The sequence below is a fragment of the Eptesicus fuscus genome, chromosome 17 (assembly GCF_027574615.1).
Source record: "Eptesicus fuscus isolate TK198812 chromosome 17, DD_ASM_mEF_20220401, whole genome shotgun sequence".
In the NCBI taxonomy this organism is placed as follows: Eukaryota; Metazoa; Chordata; class Mammalia; order Chiroptera; family Vespertilionidae; genus Eptesicus; species Eptesicus fuscus.
In genome coordinates, this window is record NC_072489.1 from 43,900,427 (window position 1) to 43,921,287 (window position 20,861).

A 20,861-nucleotide genomic window follows, 5' to 3' on the forward strand; every position below is an offset into this window, starting at 1 on the left:
GGAAGGGCGCACACAGAGAGGAAGGGCGGCTAAGTGCCTGGCAGGTGTTCTCTGGCGGGAGGGGAAGGAAGCCCCCAACTGCACTAAACCCCAGTTCCGACTGCACTGAACCCCAGTTCCTGGCGAAACGCCGTAGACCCAGGCTCATATAGGGGGAGTCCGGACTGTCAGGTAGAAAGAAAGGCAAACGGAGACTCAGAGACTCGGGGAAGCCGCAAGTCCCGGTGGGCAGGGGTCTGGATACGCGCGTGCGGGAGAGTGCACGTAAGGAAGACTGACTGCTGAGGTTGCCGCTAGCTCTCCCCAGTGGAAGGGAATCGGAAGCTCCTGACTGCACTGAACCCCAGTTCCGGGCGAAACGCCGTGGACCCAGGCTCAAACAGGGGGAGTCTGGTCTGTCAGGTAGAAAGAAAGGCAAACTGAGACTCAGGGAAGCCGTGGCGGGCAGGGGTCTGGATACATGTGCATGAGTGCGCGCAGGGAAGACTGACTGCTGAGGTTGCTGCTAGCTCTCCCTAGCGGAAGGGAATCGGAAGCTCCTGACTGCACTGAACCCCAGTTCCGACTGCAATGAACCCCAGCTCTGGGTGAGCCTGGGGGAATCGGGACTGTCAGGCGGAAGGCAGAGGTCTGGAGGCGCGCGCATGGACACGGCTGACGGGAAGCCAAGACTGTCTGTTCAGCCCTGAGACCCCACCCCATCCAAGCTGAGCACAGAAGCTTTGCAATTTTGCAAATCTGGTCCTATAAGACTGTCTCCAGCACAGGTCTCCCTGCATAGACACAGCTGATACACATAGCCAATTGGCCTGGAGGTCAATTCCTCCCAGTGATACCAACAACAATCAAGACTTAACTACAACAAGGCTGTACACACAGACCACAAAGGGGCGCACCAAGAGTGTCCACCTCAGGTGACTGGGAGGCCGACCCACTGGGCCATATAGGAAACCTAGCACACAAAGCTACCCTACCAACTTAGGGAAGCAGCGAAAATTCGGAGACAAAGTAACAGATCACAAACGAAAGAAATGGAGGAAAATAAATGACTGGATATAGAATTCAAAACCACGGTTACAAGGTTTTTCAAGAATTTCCTAGAAAAGGCCGATAAATTTAGTCAGACCCTCGAGGATATGAAAAAGGACCAACTAGAAATTAAACATACACTGACTGAAATAAAAAATATTATACAGAGACCCAACAGCAGACTAGAGGAATGCAAGAATCAAGTCAAAGAGCAAAAAACACTCAACAGGAAAAGCAAAAAGAAAAAAGAATCCAAAAAGTTGAAGATAGTGTAAGAAGTGTTGGGATAACTTCAAGCATACCAATATCAGAATTATGGGGGTGCCAGAAGAAGAGAGAGAGAAAGATACTGAAAACCTATTTGAAGAAATAATGACTGAAAACTTCCCCCACCTGGCGAAAGAAATAGACTTACAAGTCCAGGAGGTGCACAGAACCCCAAACAAAAGGAATCCAAAGAGGATCACACCAAGACACATCATAATTAAAATGCCAAGAGCAAAAGACAAAGAGAGAATATTAAAAGCAGCAAGAGAAAAACAGTTAATTACCTACAAGGGAGCACCCATACGATTGTCAGCTGATTTCTCAACAGAAACTATGCAGGCCAGAAGGGAGTGGCAAGAAATATTCCAAGTGATGAATAGCAAGAATCTACAACCAAGATTACTCTACCCAGCAAAGCTATCGTTCAGAATTGAAGGTCAGATAAAGAGCTTTGCAGATAAGAAAAAGCTAAAAGAATTCATCACCACCAAACCAGTATTATATAAAATGCTGAAAGGTATTCTTTAAGAAGAGGAAGAAGAAGAAAAAAGTAAAGATAAAAATTATGAACAACAAATACATATCTATCAACAAGTGAACCCAAAAATCAAGTGATTTAAAAATCTGAGGAACAGAATGAACTGGTGAATGTGATAGAACCAGGGGCATAGAAAGGGAGTGGACTGATAATTCTCAGGGGGAGAGGGCTGTGGGGGGTGCAGGAAGAGACTGGACAAAGGTTGTACACCTATGGATGAGGACAATGGGGGGGAGGTGGGGGCAGAGGGTGGGGTGGGAGCCAGGTAGAGGGGAGCTATGGGGGGAAAAAGAAGAAACTATTGTAATAATCTGAACAATAAAGGTTTATTAAATTTAAAAAAATAATAATAATCAGGGCAAGATCTTCAAGATTCTTCTGGAAGGTATTTTACTAATATCAGAGCTAGCCTGTCCACAAGTAGAACTATTGGGAGACTTAAATAAACTCTTGCAGGTAAAAAACAAAACAAAACAAAAAAAAAAACACGAGGCAATCTACTTTTCAGCCACAAAACAGAATTACAAATTCAGTGAGGCATCATGAGGTTACTCTCATAGAGTCCTGCCTTTATTTGATCTAAATAAACCATTCCATTCTTACCATTTTTCATTGCACTTCCTTAGACCTTTTTTGTTGTTGTTATTGCCTCCTCTACTTCTTTAAATAAAACGACTAAAATGGAATGCATTACTTGAGGTGAGGAAGAACTATCTTTTACATTTACTACATGACATCTTTTCTATTACTTCCATCCCTTAAGTCCAACACCTTATTTGCTTTCTCTGTGTTTAGCTGGGCACCCAGCCTCTCTGGTGCCCTCTGCACCTTTCTAGAAAGGTTACAAATTACTGCATTGGTCACGGGATTGATTCTCCACAGCACATACCCTCTCATACTAGTTTGTATAAAATTTCACCAACTTTTGGTTTTGCTACATTCATCTGGAATTCCTCATGTTTCTTCAAAAACCTGCCTCCTCCCTGGTCACCAGGCTTCCTTAATGGTTTCTGGTGAGTGACTTATATCAAAAGCTGCAAAGCCCAGATAAATTATGCCCACCAGCTTGACCTTGCCTAGTATATTAATTCTTCTGGGGCTTCTGACAGACTAGAGATGCATGCCTCGCTCCAGAAATATGATTTTCTCCAGTTCCTTGGCCATGTCCAATTTTTCAGGCTGACATTTCAGAGAGCCCTACTGGGATGAGCCAGCTTTCAGTTCACATTCAGAAAAGCCAAGCCACTGCCTCAGAGTGGCCTGCATCCAGCAGAATGTTCCAAAAATACTCATTACTGATGATGGTGCTTTCCTATCACATGTAACTCAACTCTCTTTAACTATCTTCAGCATTTTTCCTCAGCTATTTTTCTTGCAGTTGTTATAAGGCCCCAGAGGCTATTATACATGACAGAGATCAAAATGGCTGCCATGCCAACCCCTCCAGATCACCAGTATAACAGGTTTTGGTGATAAATTACATATTTATTAGTCGCTTTAAACACCATCCGTCAATTCCTCCAAGACAATAAAAATGTTCAGCTCCTGGGATTTATAGGACATTAACATTGCTCCACATATTCCAGTTCCTCTTTAAGTGTTCCTTTCTCATGGCCTTCCCTTCTTCCATACCCCTCCATGTAAGAATAACCTCCAGATTTTGTTACTCATCATTGTTGACCTGACTAGGAATCTTATCAAACATCACTAAGTGAAGATCCAGAAGTTCAGAAATGATAATCCTCCCTCCAGCTGGCCCACTTCTCATAGCACTGCTACTTACTAAGTGAAGAAAGTCAGGTTGCCTCAATGCACTTCCTGACTTCTGGGTTTAGAAAAAATACTCCTAGTGTCCAGGATTGAAGGCTAAATGCTCCTTATTAGTCCGAAGCTATCCCCAGTGAGGCCCCTGGTCTTCTCTAAATGGCATTTTCTGCCCTTTGAGGGGAATCAAGTAGACACACCAACCAATCACAGTAGAACTCTGAGTTCTACTCTTCATCTCAAAAACCTATAAATCTGTCCCCAATTAATTCAGGGGCAAAAAGAACTCCAGAATTAACATGAATAAGGCTCTGACTTCAATTTCCATTAAAATAAGAAAGAGCCCTAGCTGGTTTTGCTCAGTGATTGCAGTGTTGGTCCATGGACCCAAGAGTCACAGGTTCATTCTTGGTCAAGGGTGCATACCTCAGTTTTGGGTTCAATCACCAGCCTAGATCAGGGCTCGGAGCGGGAGGTAACTGATAGCAATGTCTCTCTCGAGTCAATGTTTCTCTCTCTCTCTCTCTCTCTTCCCCTCTCCCCTCTCTTCCACTCTCTCTAAAAACCAATGAAAAAAATATCCTCACTTCTCAGTGAGGATTAAAAAAAAATCAGAATTCCCAGACCAACAGTGATACTTTTACAAATGGATTGCATTAAGTAAATCCAACATATGAAAGTCCAATCTTTCAAAACAGATGTCAGTGTTTCCAATCCTGGCAAATCATCATATTCAATAGTGATCTTAAAAAAAAGATTCCCAGGTCCCACCCCCAAGAGATTCTGATTCAGTGTATTGAGAGTAAAACCTGGACATTTCTTCTTTTTTAAAAGTTCCTAGGCCCGTGGACAGCAAACTGCAGCTTGCAAGCCACATGCAGCTCTTTGGCCCCTTGAGTGTGGCTCTTCCACAAAATACCACGGCCTGGGCGAGTCTATTTTGAAGAAGTGGCGTTAGAAGAAGTTTAAGTTTAAAAAATTTGGCTCTCAAAAGAAATTTCAGTCGTTGTACTGTTGATATTTGGCTCTGTTGACTAATGAGTTTGCCGACCACTGTCCTAGGTGATTCTAATGATAAGCTGGGTCTGGGAACCACTATATTAAGGGATATTTACTCACTTTATTAGAAGTTGCACTAGAGAGTTCCTTTAAACAGTTATATCATCTGCCCCATGCATTTAATATAGGATATTTATAATTTGGCTTATCAAAATAAATCCATATACCATTTACCAAGAGCATGTCTTCCACATTAAGCAAAGTCTTCCAGGAGTAGCCACATGTAGGAAGATTATAGAAAGATTAGAGGGCCCGTGCACAAATTCATGCACCAGTGGGGTCCCTTGGCCTGGCCTGCGGGATGCAGGAGGTTGGCCAGCCGGGGATGGACCGCCCATCTCTCTCGCTCAGTCCCAATCAGCCAGACCCCAGCAGCAAGCTCACATACTGGTCAAGAGCGTCTGCCCCTGGTGGTCAGTGCACATCATAGTGAGTGATTGAGAGGCCTTAGCATATCATTAGCATATTACACTTTGATTGGTTGAATGACCAACTGGACTATCAGAAATTAGCATATTAGGCTTTTATTATATAGGATAACAACTATTGATTAAAGAAGTCACTTACACCCTAACTGGTTTGGCTCAGTGGATAGAGCATCGGCCTGTGGACTGAGGGGTCCCAGTCAAGGGCACATGCCAGGGTTGTGGGCTCAGTCCCCAATGGGGAGCGTGCAGGAGGCAGCCGATCCATGATTCTCTCTCATTGATGTTTCTATCCCTCTCTCCCTCTCCCTTCCTCTCTGAAATCAATAAAAATATATTTAAAAAAAAAAAAGCCACTTACCTCATATTTTCTGTAGTTCACCAGCAAAGCCAAGAGGACTACAGCATCATACCCATGCTCCCTACGACTTGGGGGGTGGGAGAGTATCTGTAATAAGAACCAGAAATGTGTAATAGTGCTAATTCCTAGTTCCTAGGAATGCAGATAGAGAAGATTTGAGGAGGTAGCTTACCCAAAAGAGAAAGAGGTGACAAGGGAATTGACCAACCTGTAAAATTGCTTCAAATATGCTGTTGATCATTACATACTCCAGGATAGTGTTCTGGCTGATGTTATCTGTCACCTGAGTGCAATAAAAGGCTTTTTAAAGACTACCCTGAGATACTCTGATATTGCATATATATCTCCTCTGCTAGCATCTAAGAAAAACAGAAATGTTAAAACATTCTAGTAAATACTTACTGGACCAAAGCCACTAGAGCCTAAACCAGTGATGGGCAACCTTTTGAGCTTGATGTGTCAAACTTCGCCAAAAAACTGAGCATAACTCGGGTAGTGTGTCACTTTGAGGAAAAAACATTATTTCGCAAATGTTTCATCCTCAGGAGCAGCAAATGTTTCAGCCTCAGCATGCGGCCGCCTCAGCGGCCGCGTGTCATCAGAAATGGCTACGCGTGTCAGTGCTGACACGCGTGTCATAGGTTCGCCATCACTGGCCTAAACAGACACTAGATGGATAGGAAATTAGCAAATTAAAACTCCCTAAATTTTTTAACTTCTCATTGTTTCTCTCATACCCTCACACAAGCATTTGCTTAACGGTTTCTTGGATTTCAATCCACAAATGCACAGGAAGAAGTTTATGATCCAGAAGTCTCTGAGTAGTGGCAAGGAAAAGGAATCACCTGAAGTAAATGAACAATACCTTGCCCTCCTCCCACTAGAATGTACAGGCCAGCTTCATGCTATAAAATGTAAATCAGAATAAATAAAAATATTCAGAATTACAAAAACTGTCTCCAAATGAGACCTGATGAGAAGGGCAAAGCTGATCATCCAGAAGAGAGTAGTTCTCCAGGAGTGGTACCCTTAAAGTAACAAATATCACATATCCTGCAGGTTAAAATGACAGCAGTTACTCCAAAGAGCAACTTCCAAGAAACGAAAGCCCATGCAACTAATGTCCTCCTACACATTCAGACACAACAGAGTGATGAAATGCCCCAGTACATAATTTATTTTCCTCTCTAGCTTTGGCTCAAATTTTCAAATAAGCTTGCCCCTGCTGTTAACTAATACCCTTGACAAGGAAACATAGATGAGTGACTTACAGTCACTAGGCAAAGGAGAAGTTTCAGACATAAACTCTTCAGACTTTCAGAACCTTCTGCACAAAGCAATGAATCCAAACTCTCCATCAAGTTCTGAGAAAGAGAATGGTTAAATGTTAAACCATACCAAGTAATATCTGCACTGTGTCTTTGTCCAATTCTGGGTTATGTTACACAGGGTAATGTGAATAACACACAAGAAAGCAAGCATATCACCCCCTGAGGCCCAGGTCTTGCAAAATTAGACAAAGAAAAGGAAGACTTCTAAGTCTACCTATTTTTAGGAAAATGCTTAAGTAACAACAGCATAGAATTCACTATCCTACCAAATAAATGTTTATAGCCTATCATCCTCATATAAACCTTTATTTTAGAATGAAGTACATTTTTAAATATTTAAGAATTATTTAATAATGGGTAAGTTAAATAATAAGTATATAAACTAAAAACAACAAATAAGCTAACAATAAAATAAAAATAAATTAAAAATAACAAATACCAGGCTGTTTTGATTAGAATGGCTTTGTAGTATAATTTGATATACCAGGACTCCTCAAGGGTGGGTTGTATTTTGAAAAATCAGTAGGAATTAATTAAAACTTGAGGAGGAAAGGATTTCTAGACAGGCATTAGCATGATCAAAGACAATGAGGAATGAAACAGCTCTGAATATGAACTTCGAATACGAGTAGTTTGTTATTACGGAAGTATAATGAGTGAGGCACAGTGATGAAAGATGAGACTAGAGAAATAGCCTTGAAAGTTTTATAAGGCTAACTAAGAGTTTGGTCTATATCTTGTTAGTGATAGGAAACTAATGAAGGGTTTTAAGCAGAAAAAAATGAGTGTAAGATACAATACCTCTGGTGTCAGTAAGGATGACAGATTTACTAGTAAAGATGGTAAGCCTGAAGGAATTGAGACAAATGAGGACTAATCTATCAGTTTTCTGAAAATAGCTGCCATGTCTTATTTGTCTCTGTATCCCCAGTGCCTGACACACAGGAGCCTAACAAATGTTTGTCAAAGAATGTATAAAGACATCACTGCAATGGTTCAAGTGAGAGATAATGGGGACACTGGTAATGGGGGGGCGGGGGGAGAGGAGGGGGAGAAAAGGTATGAGAAATATGAGCTGAGGTAAAATTAGCTGAACTTGGTGATCATTTGGATATGAAAAATGAGAGAGAGGACAGAGTAAAGGATGACTCCTAGGTTTTTGGCTTTAGATACTGAGAAGACAGGTGCTCCTATTCTGATAGGGAATGAATGAGAAAGAACAGATGTAGGGAAAACAATGAGTTCCATTTTAAATATGTTTAGCAAGAGATATTTAGGGAGTGGGTATATTCAACAAGTGCTTACAGAGTACATATACAATTTTGAGACTCATGAAGGGATGTTAAGGCTAAAGTTAGAGACTTAATAATCAGTAGCTTATAGGCAGTAGTTAGAATGATGAGGATGAAAGGTAAATAGGGAATTTTACTATGATATATACATGAAGTGTATAGGCTAGAATTAAAAAATGACTCCAGCCCTAGTTGGTATTGCTCAGCAGTTCGAGTGTCGACTGTCAAACCGAAGCGTCTCATATTTGATACCCGGTCAAGGGTACATGCCTGGGTTGCAGGTTAGATCCCCGGACCGGTCAGAGTACATGCGGGAGGCAACCAATCAATGTGTCTCTCTCACATTGATGTTTCTCTCTCCCTCTCTCTCTCTCTCTCTCCTCCACCTCCCTTCCACGCTCTCTAAAAATCAATGCAAAAAAAATCCTCAGGTGAGAATTAACAAAACAACAAAAATGACTCCAGGTAGTAAATCTTTGTGTAGTCATAATTGTCTATTCATAACTTTTTAAAATTGTCTAATCACTATGAGGATTCTTTGGCACACAGATTTTTTAATGTATTTTCAAATATATTTTTATTGATTTCAGAGAGGAAGGAAGAGGGAGAGAGAAATAGAAACATCAATGATGAGAGAGAATCATTGATCAGCTGCCTCCTACACGCCCCACACTGAGATTGAGCCCACAACCCGGGCATGTGCTCTGACCAGGAATCGAACCATGATCTCCTGGTCCATAGCTTAACACAACCATTCAGCCACGCCGTTAGGGCTTAATATATTTTTATAGCCCTAGCTGGTTTGGCTCAGTAGGTAGAATGTCAGCCCATAGACTGAAGGGTCACGGTTCAATTCTGGTCAAGGGCACATACCTTGGTTGCAAGCTTGATGCCCACCCCAGGGAGACAACCAATCAATGTGTCTCTCTCACACCAATGTATTTTTCTCTCTGTCTCTCTGCCTCCCTTCTGCTCTCTCTAAAAATCAATGAAAAAAATATGCTCAGGTGAGGATTAACAAATATATATATGTGTGTGTGTATATATATATGTGTGTGTGTGTGTGTGTGTATGTATGTGTACACACATCTATTTTTTTTTTAATATATTTTTACTGATTTCAGAGAGGAGGGGAGAGGGAGAGAGAGAGAGAAACATTAATGATGAGAGAATCAGCTGCCTCCTGCAGACCTCCTACTGGGGACCGAGCCCACAACCCAGGCATGTGCCCTTGACTGGAATCGAACCTGAGACCCTTGAGTCCGCAGGCCGGCGCTTTGTCCACTGAGCCAAACCATCTATGTTTTTTTAATAGCCTGGCTGGTGTGGCTAAGTGGTTGAGCATCAACCCATGAACTAAGAGGTCCTGGTTCGATTCCGGGTCAGAACACATGCCAATTGTGGGCTCGATCCCCAGTGTGGGGCATGCAAGAAGCAGTCGATCCATGATTCTCTCTCATCATTGATGTTTCTATCTCTCTCTCCCTCTCCCTTCCTCTCTGAAATCCATAAAAATATATTTAATAAAGTAAAATTAAAAAAGAAAGCTTAAAATTTAAAACAAAAGTTACTCTTGTATATTTTGTTACATTTTATTTAAGTTCATACATGTTTTTAAAACTGTATGATCAGATGATATAAATCATAAAAAAAGCTGCTCAGTCTTTATCTTGCAGAGAAAGAATGCCTCAATTCAAATTTGAATTTCAAATTTTCCCTTATTCAGATAAACCAAATCTGTAAAATAAAAACATGCAAATTCAAGGCCAAATTTAATCATCTAAATCTATTTGAGTCCAAATCTTCTAGTACAGTCGTCGCCAACCTTTCAGACCTCATGGACCACAAGTGGTCTGCGGACCACCGGTTGGCGACCACTATTCTAGTACAACTAACTGTCTGCAGATGGTACCCATGAACAGCTGTCAGAAGCAGCCATATACAGGCATAGCTGCAGCTTACGCCTCACCTTCATGCACAGCTCCGCCTTATCAAAGCCCATCAGCATGTTGATAATGTCAAACCCAGAGGTAGACTTATTCTTTTGATGTACTCCTCGAATGAGTGCACACAAGGTCTGCAGGAATGAGAGAAAGAATTCTTTCTAGAAAGGAAGTCTCAAAACGAAGGGCACTGGAACTGTAGCCTCACATTGCAACCTCAGAACCTCCTCCTCACACAGCTGACATTCAAGTGCTCTAATACTTGCGTTTCAAAACTCAGTCTGAGTCTTCATATGTGCAAAACCCAGAAATCAAAAGAGGAACAGCAACTAAAACTATTTTTATCCTCTTTTTCTGCTGCTTTACCCATCCTCTTTTTTAAAATTGCAGTGGAGACAAAGACTGGAAGGTGATATTCAAAAATAGCCGAAACCGGTTTGGCTCAGTGGATAGAGCGTCGGCCTTCGGACTCAAGGGTCCCAGGTTCGATTCCGGTCAAGGGCATGTACCTTGGTTGCGGGCACATCCCCAGTGGGGGGTGTGCAAGAGGCAGCTGATCGATGTTTCTCTCTCATCGATGTTTCTAACTCTCTATCCCTCTCTCTTCCTCTCTGTAAAAAATCAATAAAATATATATTAAAAAAATAATAATAAAAAATAAAAAAATTGTTTGAGTTTGTATCATGGGATTGATGAACATGATGTCCTTTATTAAAATTAATTTTGTATTTACATTATAGTTTATTATTTTTAATATTTTTAACAACTACAAGTTATTTAAGTCTCTATATGATAATAACCAATTGTTTCAAATCTTAAATTCATTACATTCCACTACTTATTAGCTGTGCGAGTCTAGACAAATTAGTTAACTTTTCAATGCCTCTTTTCTCATCTATAAAATGGGAATAACAATAATAGCACCCATCTCATAGGAATGTTGTGAGAACTATGTGAATTAATACTATAAAGCACTTAGAATAGTCCCTGCAACTTTGTTAAAGCTCCAATAATAGTATCTCAAATGTTGTTAAAGTTCAATAAGTATCAGCTATTACAATAATGTACTATATTTTAATTGGTCACCAAGTGGTTTAATGTCAATTTATTTCCACCAAACTAAAAACAGTTTACAATTCATGCCCCCATGCAATTACGGAAAGTACACTTTTCAACTTTCAATGAGCCCTTACAACTTGGAATTTATTGTGCCAAAGGTTATCAAAGCTACAGGATAAACATAGTCCTTTCTGGAGCATCAACTCAAGAGGTAATTTCTACATTCTACAGATGAGAAAACTGGGGCTCACAAAGTGATCTAACTAGTAAGTTAGAAACTTAAAACCAAATCAATCAAAACTTCAATAAAATCCTTTATGCTGTCTGTCTATCACTACCCTAAATCTATCAATCACTAACCTAGATACACAGCCCTAGACTGGCTACCCTTGGAGTTACTAGACAATAAACTTTAGAAACTGCCCATCATTCATTCAGAAAAAATGTACTTATAGAGTACTATTTGCCAGGCACTGTTCTACACACTAGGAACAAAGTTTTGAATGAAATTATAAAAGTCTTTGCCTTCTGGAAGTCTATAATGTATCCCCACGAGTCTAATGATTAGCACGTAACAGTCATCTAAGAAATAATTTTTCAATGAATCTTCCTATTGATCATGCCACTTAGCATTAAGAACAATGATTCTTAATGTTTTCAGAGTTACAGACCCTTTTGAGAATCTGATGAAAGAAAGCCCTCTCTCCAGAAAGATTATACATACGCATATAAAATACTACATATAATTTCAGGGAGTCAAGGACCCTCTGAAACCTCAGATTATGAACTCCTGAACTAGTGAGAAAATACTGTATTAAGAATCTCCTCTGCTCTGGCGCTGTTGGTAAATGATTAGAGCATCAACCCATGCACTGAAGGGTCTCGGGTTCAATTCCCGGTCAAGGACACATATCTGGGTCCCCAGCCCCACATGTGGGAGGCAACCAATAGATGTGTCTCTCTCACATCAATGTTTCTGTCTCTCTCTCCTCCCTGCCTCTCTCCCTTCCACTCTCTCTAAAAATAAAAAAAAAAAAAATAAATCAATGGAAAAAATATCCTCAGGTGAGGATTTAACAAAAAAAAATCTCCCTGATTTTTGCTGTACACTAAGTAAACTCGCCTCAATTTCCTCTCTATTTCCTTTCCTCAAGTAATAATAAGAATTCTGTCAAACAATCTGCCTTGACACTAGATCAAATTATACAAATGGACAAGATTACTACTATAAGCATCAATTTGTTTAACCAGGAAGATGACTAAACAAATATGACATATATGTTTCATTACTTAAAGAAGTAAAGAAAAATGAAAATCTCACACCTAAGGGCAATTCTAAGTTCCTCAGGTTTCAACAGATGTGTTACAATTCCTTTCTTCTATCAAACAAGACTTCCCAGTCTCCCAGCCTTGTACCTGCAATGCGTTGACAACTCGAATTGGATGTTCCTCTCCTAGAGCCTGGATGCAGTGTTGAAATAAGCAATTAATGTTGTCCTTAATCTTCATTAACTCCTCACCATCAAGAGATTCCAGTTTGCCTTCTAGGTAATCTAAATTCACCTACCAAGGAAACGATAAGAACCTGAGTTCACTTTTAGTACAGCACCTAGAACACATGAGAAGGCAATCTCAGTTACCAGGAAAATCCACAGATGCCACCAAGTCTTACCTTCATGAGGAAGAGCTCCTCCCAAAATCGAGGACTGCACTTACTGGGGTCCTCTGTCTAAAATCAAGATAAGTAGGTTCAATATCTGCAGCTAAACATCAAATCACTAAGAATACATTTGAAAAAGTCACTACACATAATCAACATTACCTTACAAAATTAACTTTGAAAATTACCTTTCAAAATTAAGGAAATTTGTGCAAGGGGCTCAGCCCTCACAGCCATGGTGGCTTGCCTCGGTTTTACTTGGTCAGTATAAATTACTGTAATGGGGAACAACAGTTTTGGGGGTTTTTTTTCCCCCAAATGAAAAGCATTTTGCATATATATTTATTCTCTGAGCCAAAATTTAAAAAATGGCTCGAAGAATCTCCCTCAGGGGAGGAACCAAGATGGCGGCATAGTTAAACAACTAATCTGCTGCCTCACACAACAATTTCAAAAATACAACTAAAAGACAAAAACGTCTACCACCCAGAACCACGGGAAAGCTGGCTGAGTGGAAGATTTACAACTAAGAAGAGAAAGAAGCACAATCGCTGAAAAGCTGAGGTACGGAGGCACGCGAATCGGGCCGGCGGCGGGCGGCTGGGTGCGCGGCTTTTCTTCAACCCGCAGGGAGACAAGCTCCCGATCACTCTGAAATCCAGTTTCTGGGGACACTCGGGGGACCCAGGCACTTACAGGGAGAAGCTGGACTCTCGGCCATCGGGTCGGAAAGTGAGAGTGACTTTTGCAGTGGTGCGCCCAGCAATCATTGTTTACTGCGCTGGAGCGCGGGGCGCAGGGACTTGGAAACGTGGAAAGGCAGAGACGGCTGACGGCAGCCATCGCCGTTGGCCACGCCCCAGCCTAGTGACGCCCTGAGGCCCCGCCCTGAGGCCCCGCCCCGCACATTCTACAAACCCGCCCCGGCTCCACACAGCGGCTTTTGCATATAAATGGCCTGTTCTGGAGCAGCTTAACCAACGCAGCTCCAGTCAGACTGCTCCAAAACCGCCCAAGCAAAGGAGGAGAAAACTAGCCCTTGCTGTAGCTCCTGCTGGGGGACACACAGTACACAAGGGTACACCAAGAGTGTCCACCTCAAGTAACTGGGAGGCTGACCCGTTGAACCAATAGGACACCTAGTACACAAAACTACCCTACCAACTTAGGGAAGCAGAGAATATGAGAAGGCAAGGAAACAGATCACAAACCAAAGAAATGGAGGAGAACAAGCGACTGGACATAGAGTTCAAAACCACGGTTATAAGGTTTTTCAAGAATTTCATGGAAAAGGCCGATAAATTCAATGAGGACCAACTAGAAATTAAACGTACACTGACTGAGATAAAAAATATTATACAGAGACCCAAAAGCAGACTAGAGGATTGCAAGAATCAACTCAAAGATTTGGAATACAAAGAGGCCAAGGACACTCTTCCTAAAAAGGCCAATAAATTCAATGAGGACCAACTAGAAATTAAACATACACTGACTGAGATAAAAAATATTATACAGAGACCCAAAAGCAGACTAGAGGATTGCAAGAATCAACTCAAAGATTTGGAATACAAAGAGGCCAAGGACACTCTTCCAGAGAAGCATGAAGAGAAGAGAATTCAGAAAGTTGAAGATAGTGTAAGAAGCCTCTGGAACAACTTCAAGCGAACCAACATCAGAATTATGGGGGTACCAGAAGAAGAGAGAGAGCAAGATGCTGAAAACCTATTTGAAGAAATAATGAACGAAAACTTCCCCCACCTGATGAAAGAAATAGACTTACAAGTCCAGGAAGCGCACAGAACCCCAAACAAAAGGAATCCAAAGAGGACCACACCAAGACACATCATAATTAAAATGCCAAGAGCAAAAGACAAGAGAGAATCTTACAAGCAGCAAGAGAAAAACAGTTAGTTACCTACAAGGGAGCTCCCATACGATTATCAGCTAATTTCTCAACAGAAATCATGCAGGCCAGACGGGAGTGGCAAGAAATATTCAAAGTGATGAATAGCAGGAACCTACAACCAAGACTACTCTACCCAGCAAAGTTATCATTCAGAATTGAAGGGCAGATAAAGAGCTTCACAGATAAGAAAAAGCTAAAGGAGTTCATCACCACCAAACCAGCATTATATGAAATGCTGAAAGGTATTCTTTAAAAAGAGGAAAAAGAAGAAGAAAGATAAAAATTATGAACAACAAATACATATCTATCAACAAGTGAATCTAAAAGTCAAGTGAATTAAAAATCTGAGGAACAGAATAAACTGGTGAACTTAATAGAATCAGGCATAGAATGGGAGTAGATTGATAATTCTCAGGGGGAAAGGGGTGTCTGTGTGGGGAGTATGGGAAGAGACTGGACAAAAATCATACACCTATGGATAAGGACAGCGGGGGGGGGGAGGTAAGGGAAGAGGGCGGGTAGGAACTGGGTGGTGGGGAGATATGTGGGGAAAAAGGAGAAACAATTGTAATCTGAACAATAAAGATTCATTAAAAAAAAGAAAAGAAAAAAAAAAAAAAAAAAAAAAGAATCTCCCTCAAATCTTTCTCTTCTAACAAGAAGTGCACCTAGCCCTGACCGGTTTTGCTCAGTGGATAGAGCGTTGGCCTTGGGACTGAAAGGTCCCAGGTTAGATTCCGGTCAAGGGCATGTACCTTGGTTGTGGGCACATCCCCAGTAGGAGGTGTGCAGGAGGCAGCTAATCGATGTTTCTCTCTCATCAATGTTTCTAACTCCCTATCCCTCTCCCTTCCTCTCTGTAAAAAATCAATAAAATACATTTAAAAAATAAAAAAGAAGTGCACCTAGCCCTAGCCAATTTGGCTCAGTGGTTGAGCATCAACCTATGAACCAGGTGGCCACAATTCAATTCCCAATCAGGGCACATGCCCGGGTTGCAGGCTCAATCCTCAGTAGGGGGCGTGCAGTAGGCAGCCAATCAATGATTTCCTCTCATCACTGATGTTTCTATCTCTCTCTCCCTCTCCCTTCCTCTCTGAAATCAATAAACAAATTTTTTCTTAAAAAGTAAGTGCACTTAATCATCCAAATAAATTAGTCAAATTATATGTCCCCACTGAATTTGTATCAAGCTCAGTTTTCAAAGCCCATTCACATATCTATAATAAAAAAAGTGTAATATGCTAATTAGACTGGACAGCCAAATGTCCTTCCTGACGACCTTCCAGACAAAGTTGGGGCTGCAAGGGCCGAGGCAAGCCACCATGGCTGTGAGGGCCGAGCCCCTTGCACAAATTTCCTGCATCAGGCCTCTAGTCCTAAATAATAAAAGCCTAATATACAAATTGTCCCCTCGACCAGGAGTTCAATCAGGAGTTCGACCGCTTGCTATAACGTGCACTGATCACCAGGGGGCGGGCGAAACATGGCAGGCATCGGTGCTGGCAGCAGGCGGCAGTGCAGGCGATGGGCCTCAATGAGAGCGGGACTGCGGTGGGATGGTGCAGCAGATGAGCAGGCAGCGCCAGGCCAAGGCAGGTGCGAGCAGGGGCCCAATCGCCCTGCCAATCACCCCGCAGATGGCGGCAGGGGGCATAGACTCTGCCTGGCTTCCAGGCACTGAGGGGGGGAGGCAGGTGGCCCCAAGCAATCGCCCCACAGGCGGGATGGTGAAGCAGGTGAGGGGGCAGTACCAGGCCACCCACCCCACAGGCCACCCCAAGGGACCCCACCCATGCACAAATTCGTGCACCAGGCCTCTAGTATGAAATATAATGACCCAGTGAACCAAGTATGGTAGATATAATCATTATCTCTTTCTGGGAAAGAGGGTCAACAAAGTTAAGTGACTTATAAAAGAGCAGGAGCCAGAACCCAAATCATCTCAGTAATACTGTCATGGTTTTTACAACATCTTGTGTTGATTGCTTCTACTTGCCCTCACATATGTATTTAGTCCTTTGTACAGAGTTTTTAACATGCTCTTTCCTTAGTTAAATTGGTCCAAAAGGTTAGCAAAAATTATAGTGCTAAGATCCAAAATTTCTCAGCAATAATTTTCAAACAGAAATTCTAGACCAGCGGTCGCCAACCTTTCAGACCTCACAGACTACCAGTAGTCCGCAGACCACCAGTTGGCGACCACTGTTCTAGACAGAGGCTTCCAGTTAATGAGTGAAATAAGAAAAAAGATAACCCTTACCCCGCCACTTTACAGGAAAGCTAATGACAAAAATCAGTAGGTCAATTGCCTGCTATCACCTTTCCTTAAGTTGACCTTTTAAAATTACTACCAAGAACTAATGTCTTAATACAATGAATTCTAACATGGATCATAAAGGAGATGGATTCAGGTCTTACCATGAAGATCTCATCATACATCAGCACCACTTTTTCCTTCAGTGGTTTTTTGGAGGCTGAAGATTTCCGGAGCAAACCCCCTCTTTTCTCTACCTGTGCCATGGTTAGAGAATCTGTGAAAAGAAAACCAGAGTCAGTGCTAGAATTGCTCTCCAAGATTCTGGAGATTCTATTGAAACACCGCTTAATGGGAAATTTTTTAGGAAGAAGAAATAATAAACAACCATGCTATAGGTCTTGCACATCTGTCCAACACCCCCTCTCCTGACCAGGTAATTTCAAGATTTAAATTATAGCACAACACATTTTATATCCTTAAAACATGCCAGTGGACAAGGCTTAAAGCAGATCCAAAACCAAGCAGGAAAGTGTAACTAGCTCCATCTGTAATAGGTCTGGCCATATATTTGAGGTTGATGGAAGGCTGCAAAGTACACACTGCCCCAGACTGATGGTGAAGTTAAATTTCAAGTATTGATCGAGCTTAGAACCATTAAGACAGGAAGTGTGCTGCAGACTGATATGCTCCATTGATTTTCCCCAGAGTAAGTAGGTTCTCGTCACTGCAAAGCATTTGGCCTTCACTGCCTCATAAATCACAACGCACTTGACTGTCTTCAGAAATTCCTCTGGAAAGAGACCCAAGGTAGAAAATACCAGTTAAAGGCCAAAAATTAAACTTGATTTCAAAATAACTGAATATAACAATGTACTCCTTTTAAATGTAATTATACATGTATGTATGTGCATAAATATAATATTACAGATCAAACCTCAATGTATTTTTCAATTCTATATAAAAGCAATTCCATGAATCATGCCCAAATTTCCCCATCTTGCTTCAAGGAATTCTCAATTTTTTTTTTTAATTCTCACCCAAGGAAATGTTTTTTGGTTTTTTTTTAAACACACACACCATATTTATTGATTTTAGAGAGGAAGGGACAGGGAGAGAGAGATAGAAACATCAATGATGAGAGAGAATCATTGAGCAGCTGCCTCCTGCACCCCACCCCACCCCCCCCCACTGGGGATCAAGCCCGAAACCCAAGCATGTGCCCCTGACCCGAATCGAACCCTGGACCCTTCAGTCTGCAGGCTGACTCTCTATCCACTGAGCCAAATCAGCCAGGGCCCAAGGATATGTTTACTGATTTTAGAGAGAGGAAGGAGGAGAGGGAGAAAGGGAGAAAGAGACACATCGATGTGAGAGAGAAACATCAATTGGTTGCCTCCCTTATGTGCCCTGACCAGGGATCAATTCTGCAACCTAGATATATGCTCTGACAAGGAATCGAACCCACAACCATTGGTTACCGAACGACATTCCAACTGAATCACCCGGCTAGGGCTAGGAATTCCCAATTTTTTAAGTGAGAACTTAAAATCCAACAGGTCTTCGCTGTGGATTTACACATATTCCCTCACTTCCCAATGGCAAGTATGGGGGGTAGTGAGGAGCCTGATTTTTACTTCCAGACTAACCCAAAGCAGCAGAACAAAATTAATTTTGTTCAATCACTTTTGAGAAATATACAGTATCTTTCAAATCAAAATAAAAAGTTTAAGGAACAGATGTTCCTTAAGTAGTATAAAAGATTTTATCTCAGACATTGTTTTTCTCTAATACATACAGCCAAAAAGGAGATTCACCTTTGAACACAAAATGCATAAAGCACAGAAAATTTCCCCAACTAGGTATTAGGCATCTTTAGCAAAGGGAATGCATCCTATATTTTTTCTATAGCCCCATGGCTCATGGTATGCTCATCACTGACTGAATCTGAAAGGCGGGGGGCGGGGGGGGGGGGAGGGAGGCAGCTGAAAAGTACTAGATCTGACCTAAAATGTTAGTAAGACCTATCTTTATTGAGGCCTCACTAAGCCCTCAAATTCCACTATGGTGCAGAGAAAACTGAAGGGGAAAATAACAAAGAAAAGATTCTTGTGGGCAATTTATGCTATATTGATCATGGCTTTGCCTTAAAACATGAAATACAGCCTCTGTTCAAAACATTCCTGTGTCTCTTAAATAGGTTGTCAAGAGGAAGATATCCTTAAAGGGGAGAAAACAAATTGGAAATCAAGAGGATCCTATTAAAATAAATCAAAAGCAATGCAATTCTAAACTTAGTGGGTATAGATCTTTCATGTACTCAGCTTCAACCAGTTGATTAGCAGGAATAGTGGGAACCACGAGTTCCTGGATGTGAAAAGCACATGTTTACAAACATCCCCCTCTGAGGATTTATAATTGGGTTCCAGCTAATCAATGTCTACCTCAAATCTAATAAACTCACTTTCTCCATTTCAGAATCAATACTTTCTAATAAGCAAATGGGAATAGGAGAAGAGGGAAAAACAATTCCAATCCAAAGTACCAAATTCCCTAAGAAATTAAATTCTTTCCATCACTCTCCTTCAATTTGGAGCGGGGCGGGGGGGGGGGGGGGGGAACATTCAACCAAGGGCTTCAACTCATTACTCTCTGTCATCATCACAAACAACTGGAATTTACCACCCAAGCTGTCGAAAATGTGACTGGAAACGATAATATAAACCTCCTCCTCCAGCACTTCTATCCATGAAACACAGCAAAGGGTATATCTAGGGTGGTAGACTGGGAGAAATGTCGAACTCTTACAGAATGTTTTTAGGGGAGTGGGTATCTCAGAAATTAAGCCTGTAATCCTAAATTTGAAAGTAAAATATTTGACTGGTAGAGCAGTCGATTGCAGCACATCAGTAATGTGAGTATAATCTATTTACAACTTCTCAGTGCACTTTTTCCTCTTTTACAACACTCCCCTGTTGTAGAGAGAATCAGCACCAGCTGAGGAGCATCAAGGCAGAATGGAACCAACCAACAGAACCAAAACGAGAACACCAACTAGATGACAGAGTAATTAAGTCTTTACTCCTCAGTTTCCTTATAAATAAAACAAGGGGATTGGACTAGACCCGTGGTCGGCAAACTGCAGCTCGCGAGCCACATGTGGCTCTTTGGCCCCTTGAGTATGGCTCTTCCACAAAATACCACAGCCTGGGCGAGTCTATTTTGAAGAAGTGGCATTAGAAGAAGTTTAAGTTTAAAAAATTTGGCTCTCAAAAGAAATTTCAATCGTTGTACTGTTGATATTTGGCTCTGTTGACTAATGAGTTTGCCGACCACTGGACTAGATATATCATCTAATGATCCTCTCAACATCACTTAAATACCATAAACACATAAGGAACACCTACATATTATAAAGCACTAGCTTAGGCCCTACGGGGTTACAAAAAGCAAACTTCATACCTGATGCTCTGGGAGCTCACTATCTATTGGCAGAGACAGACACATAATAATGCATAGTACAAGGCAATAAATAGAGAAATAAATAGAGTAAAAGCACTAAAAACAAATTTTTTAATGCTATGGGACCACAAGGAAGGGAAAGAAGCATTCTATGACTATGACCTTTGTTGATCCTGGTTTTTAAATCCTTGTGGTGAAGAAGCAAATACAGCAAAGCCATAGTAATCCCACAGAAATGTCATATTAGGCTTAGTACAGTTTCTCAGAAATAAGACATACTAGGCAAAATATAAAAGAGAATCAGGCAACTTTTCAATACTAATTTCATTTACCACCAAACAGGAATGGCTTCAAATCCCCCCGACTCAATAGTAAATAAATGAAGTCTTTTATTCCTAAACCTCAGGGACTGCCGATCCCATGACCTGTAGTACAACTTTTATCTCAAAGTTCCAAGTCATACATTTCATATATATATTTGGTTTTTTAATTTATTTCAGAGAGGAAG

General features: G+C 41.4%; 1 protein-coding gene across 1 annotated transcript in view; it reads right to left on the reverse strand.

The window, feature by feature from the left end:
- Positions 1-20,861, reverse strand: part of ARMH3 (armadillo like helical domain containing 3) — a 157,707-nt gene that overhangs the window by 129,215 nt on the left and 7,631 nt on the right. The window contains exons 2-8 of the mRNA XM_008144221.3: positions 17,056-17,168; positions 12,741-12,797; positions 12,485-12,631; positions 10,036-10,143; positions 6,715-6,807; positions 5,652-5,726; positions 5,444-5,530 (exon numbers count right to left, since the gene is read on the reverse strand). Of these exons, the coding sequence (XP_008142443.1) occupies positions 5,444-5,530; positions 5,652-5,726; positions 6,715-6,807; positions 10,036-10,143; positions 12,485-12,631; positions 12,741-12,797; positions 17,056-17,157 (669 nt within the window). The 5' untranslated portion in view covers positions 17,158-17,168. The remainder of the gene's footprint in view (positions 1-5,443; positions 5,531-5,651; positions 5,727-6,714; positions 6,808-10,035; positions 10,144-12,484; positions 12,632-12,740; positions 12,798-17,055; positions 17,169-20,861) is intronic.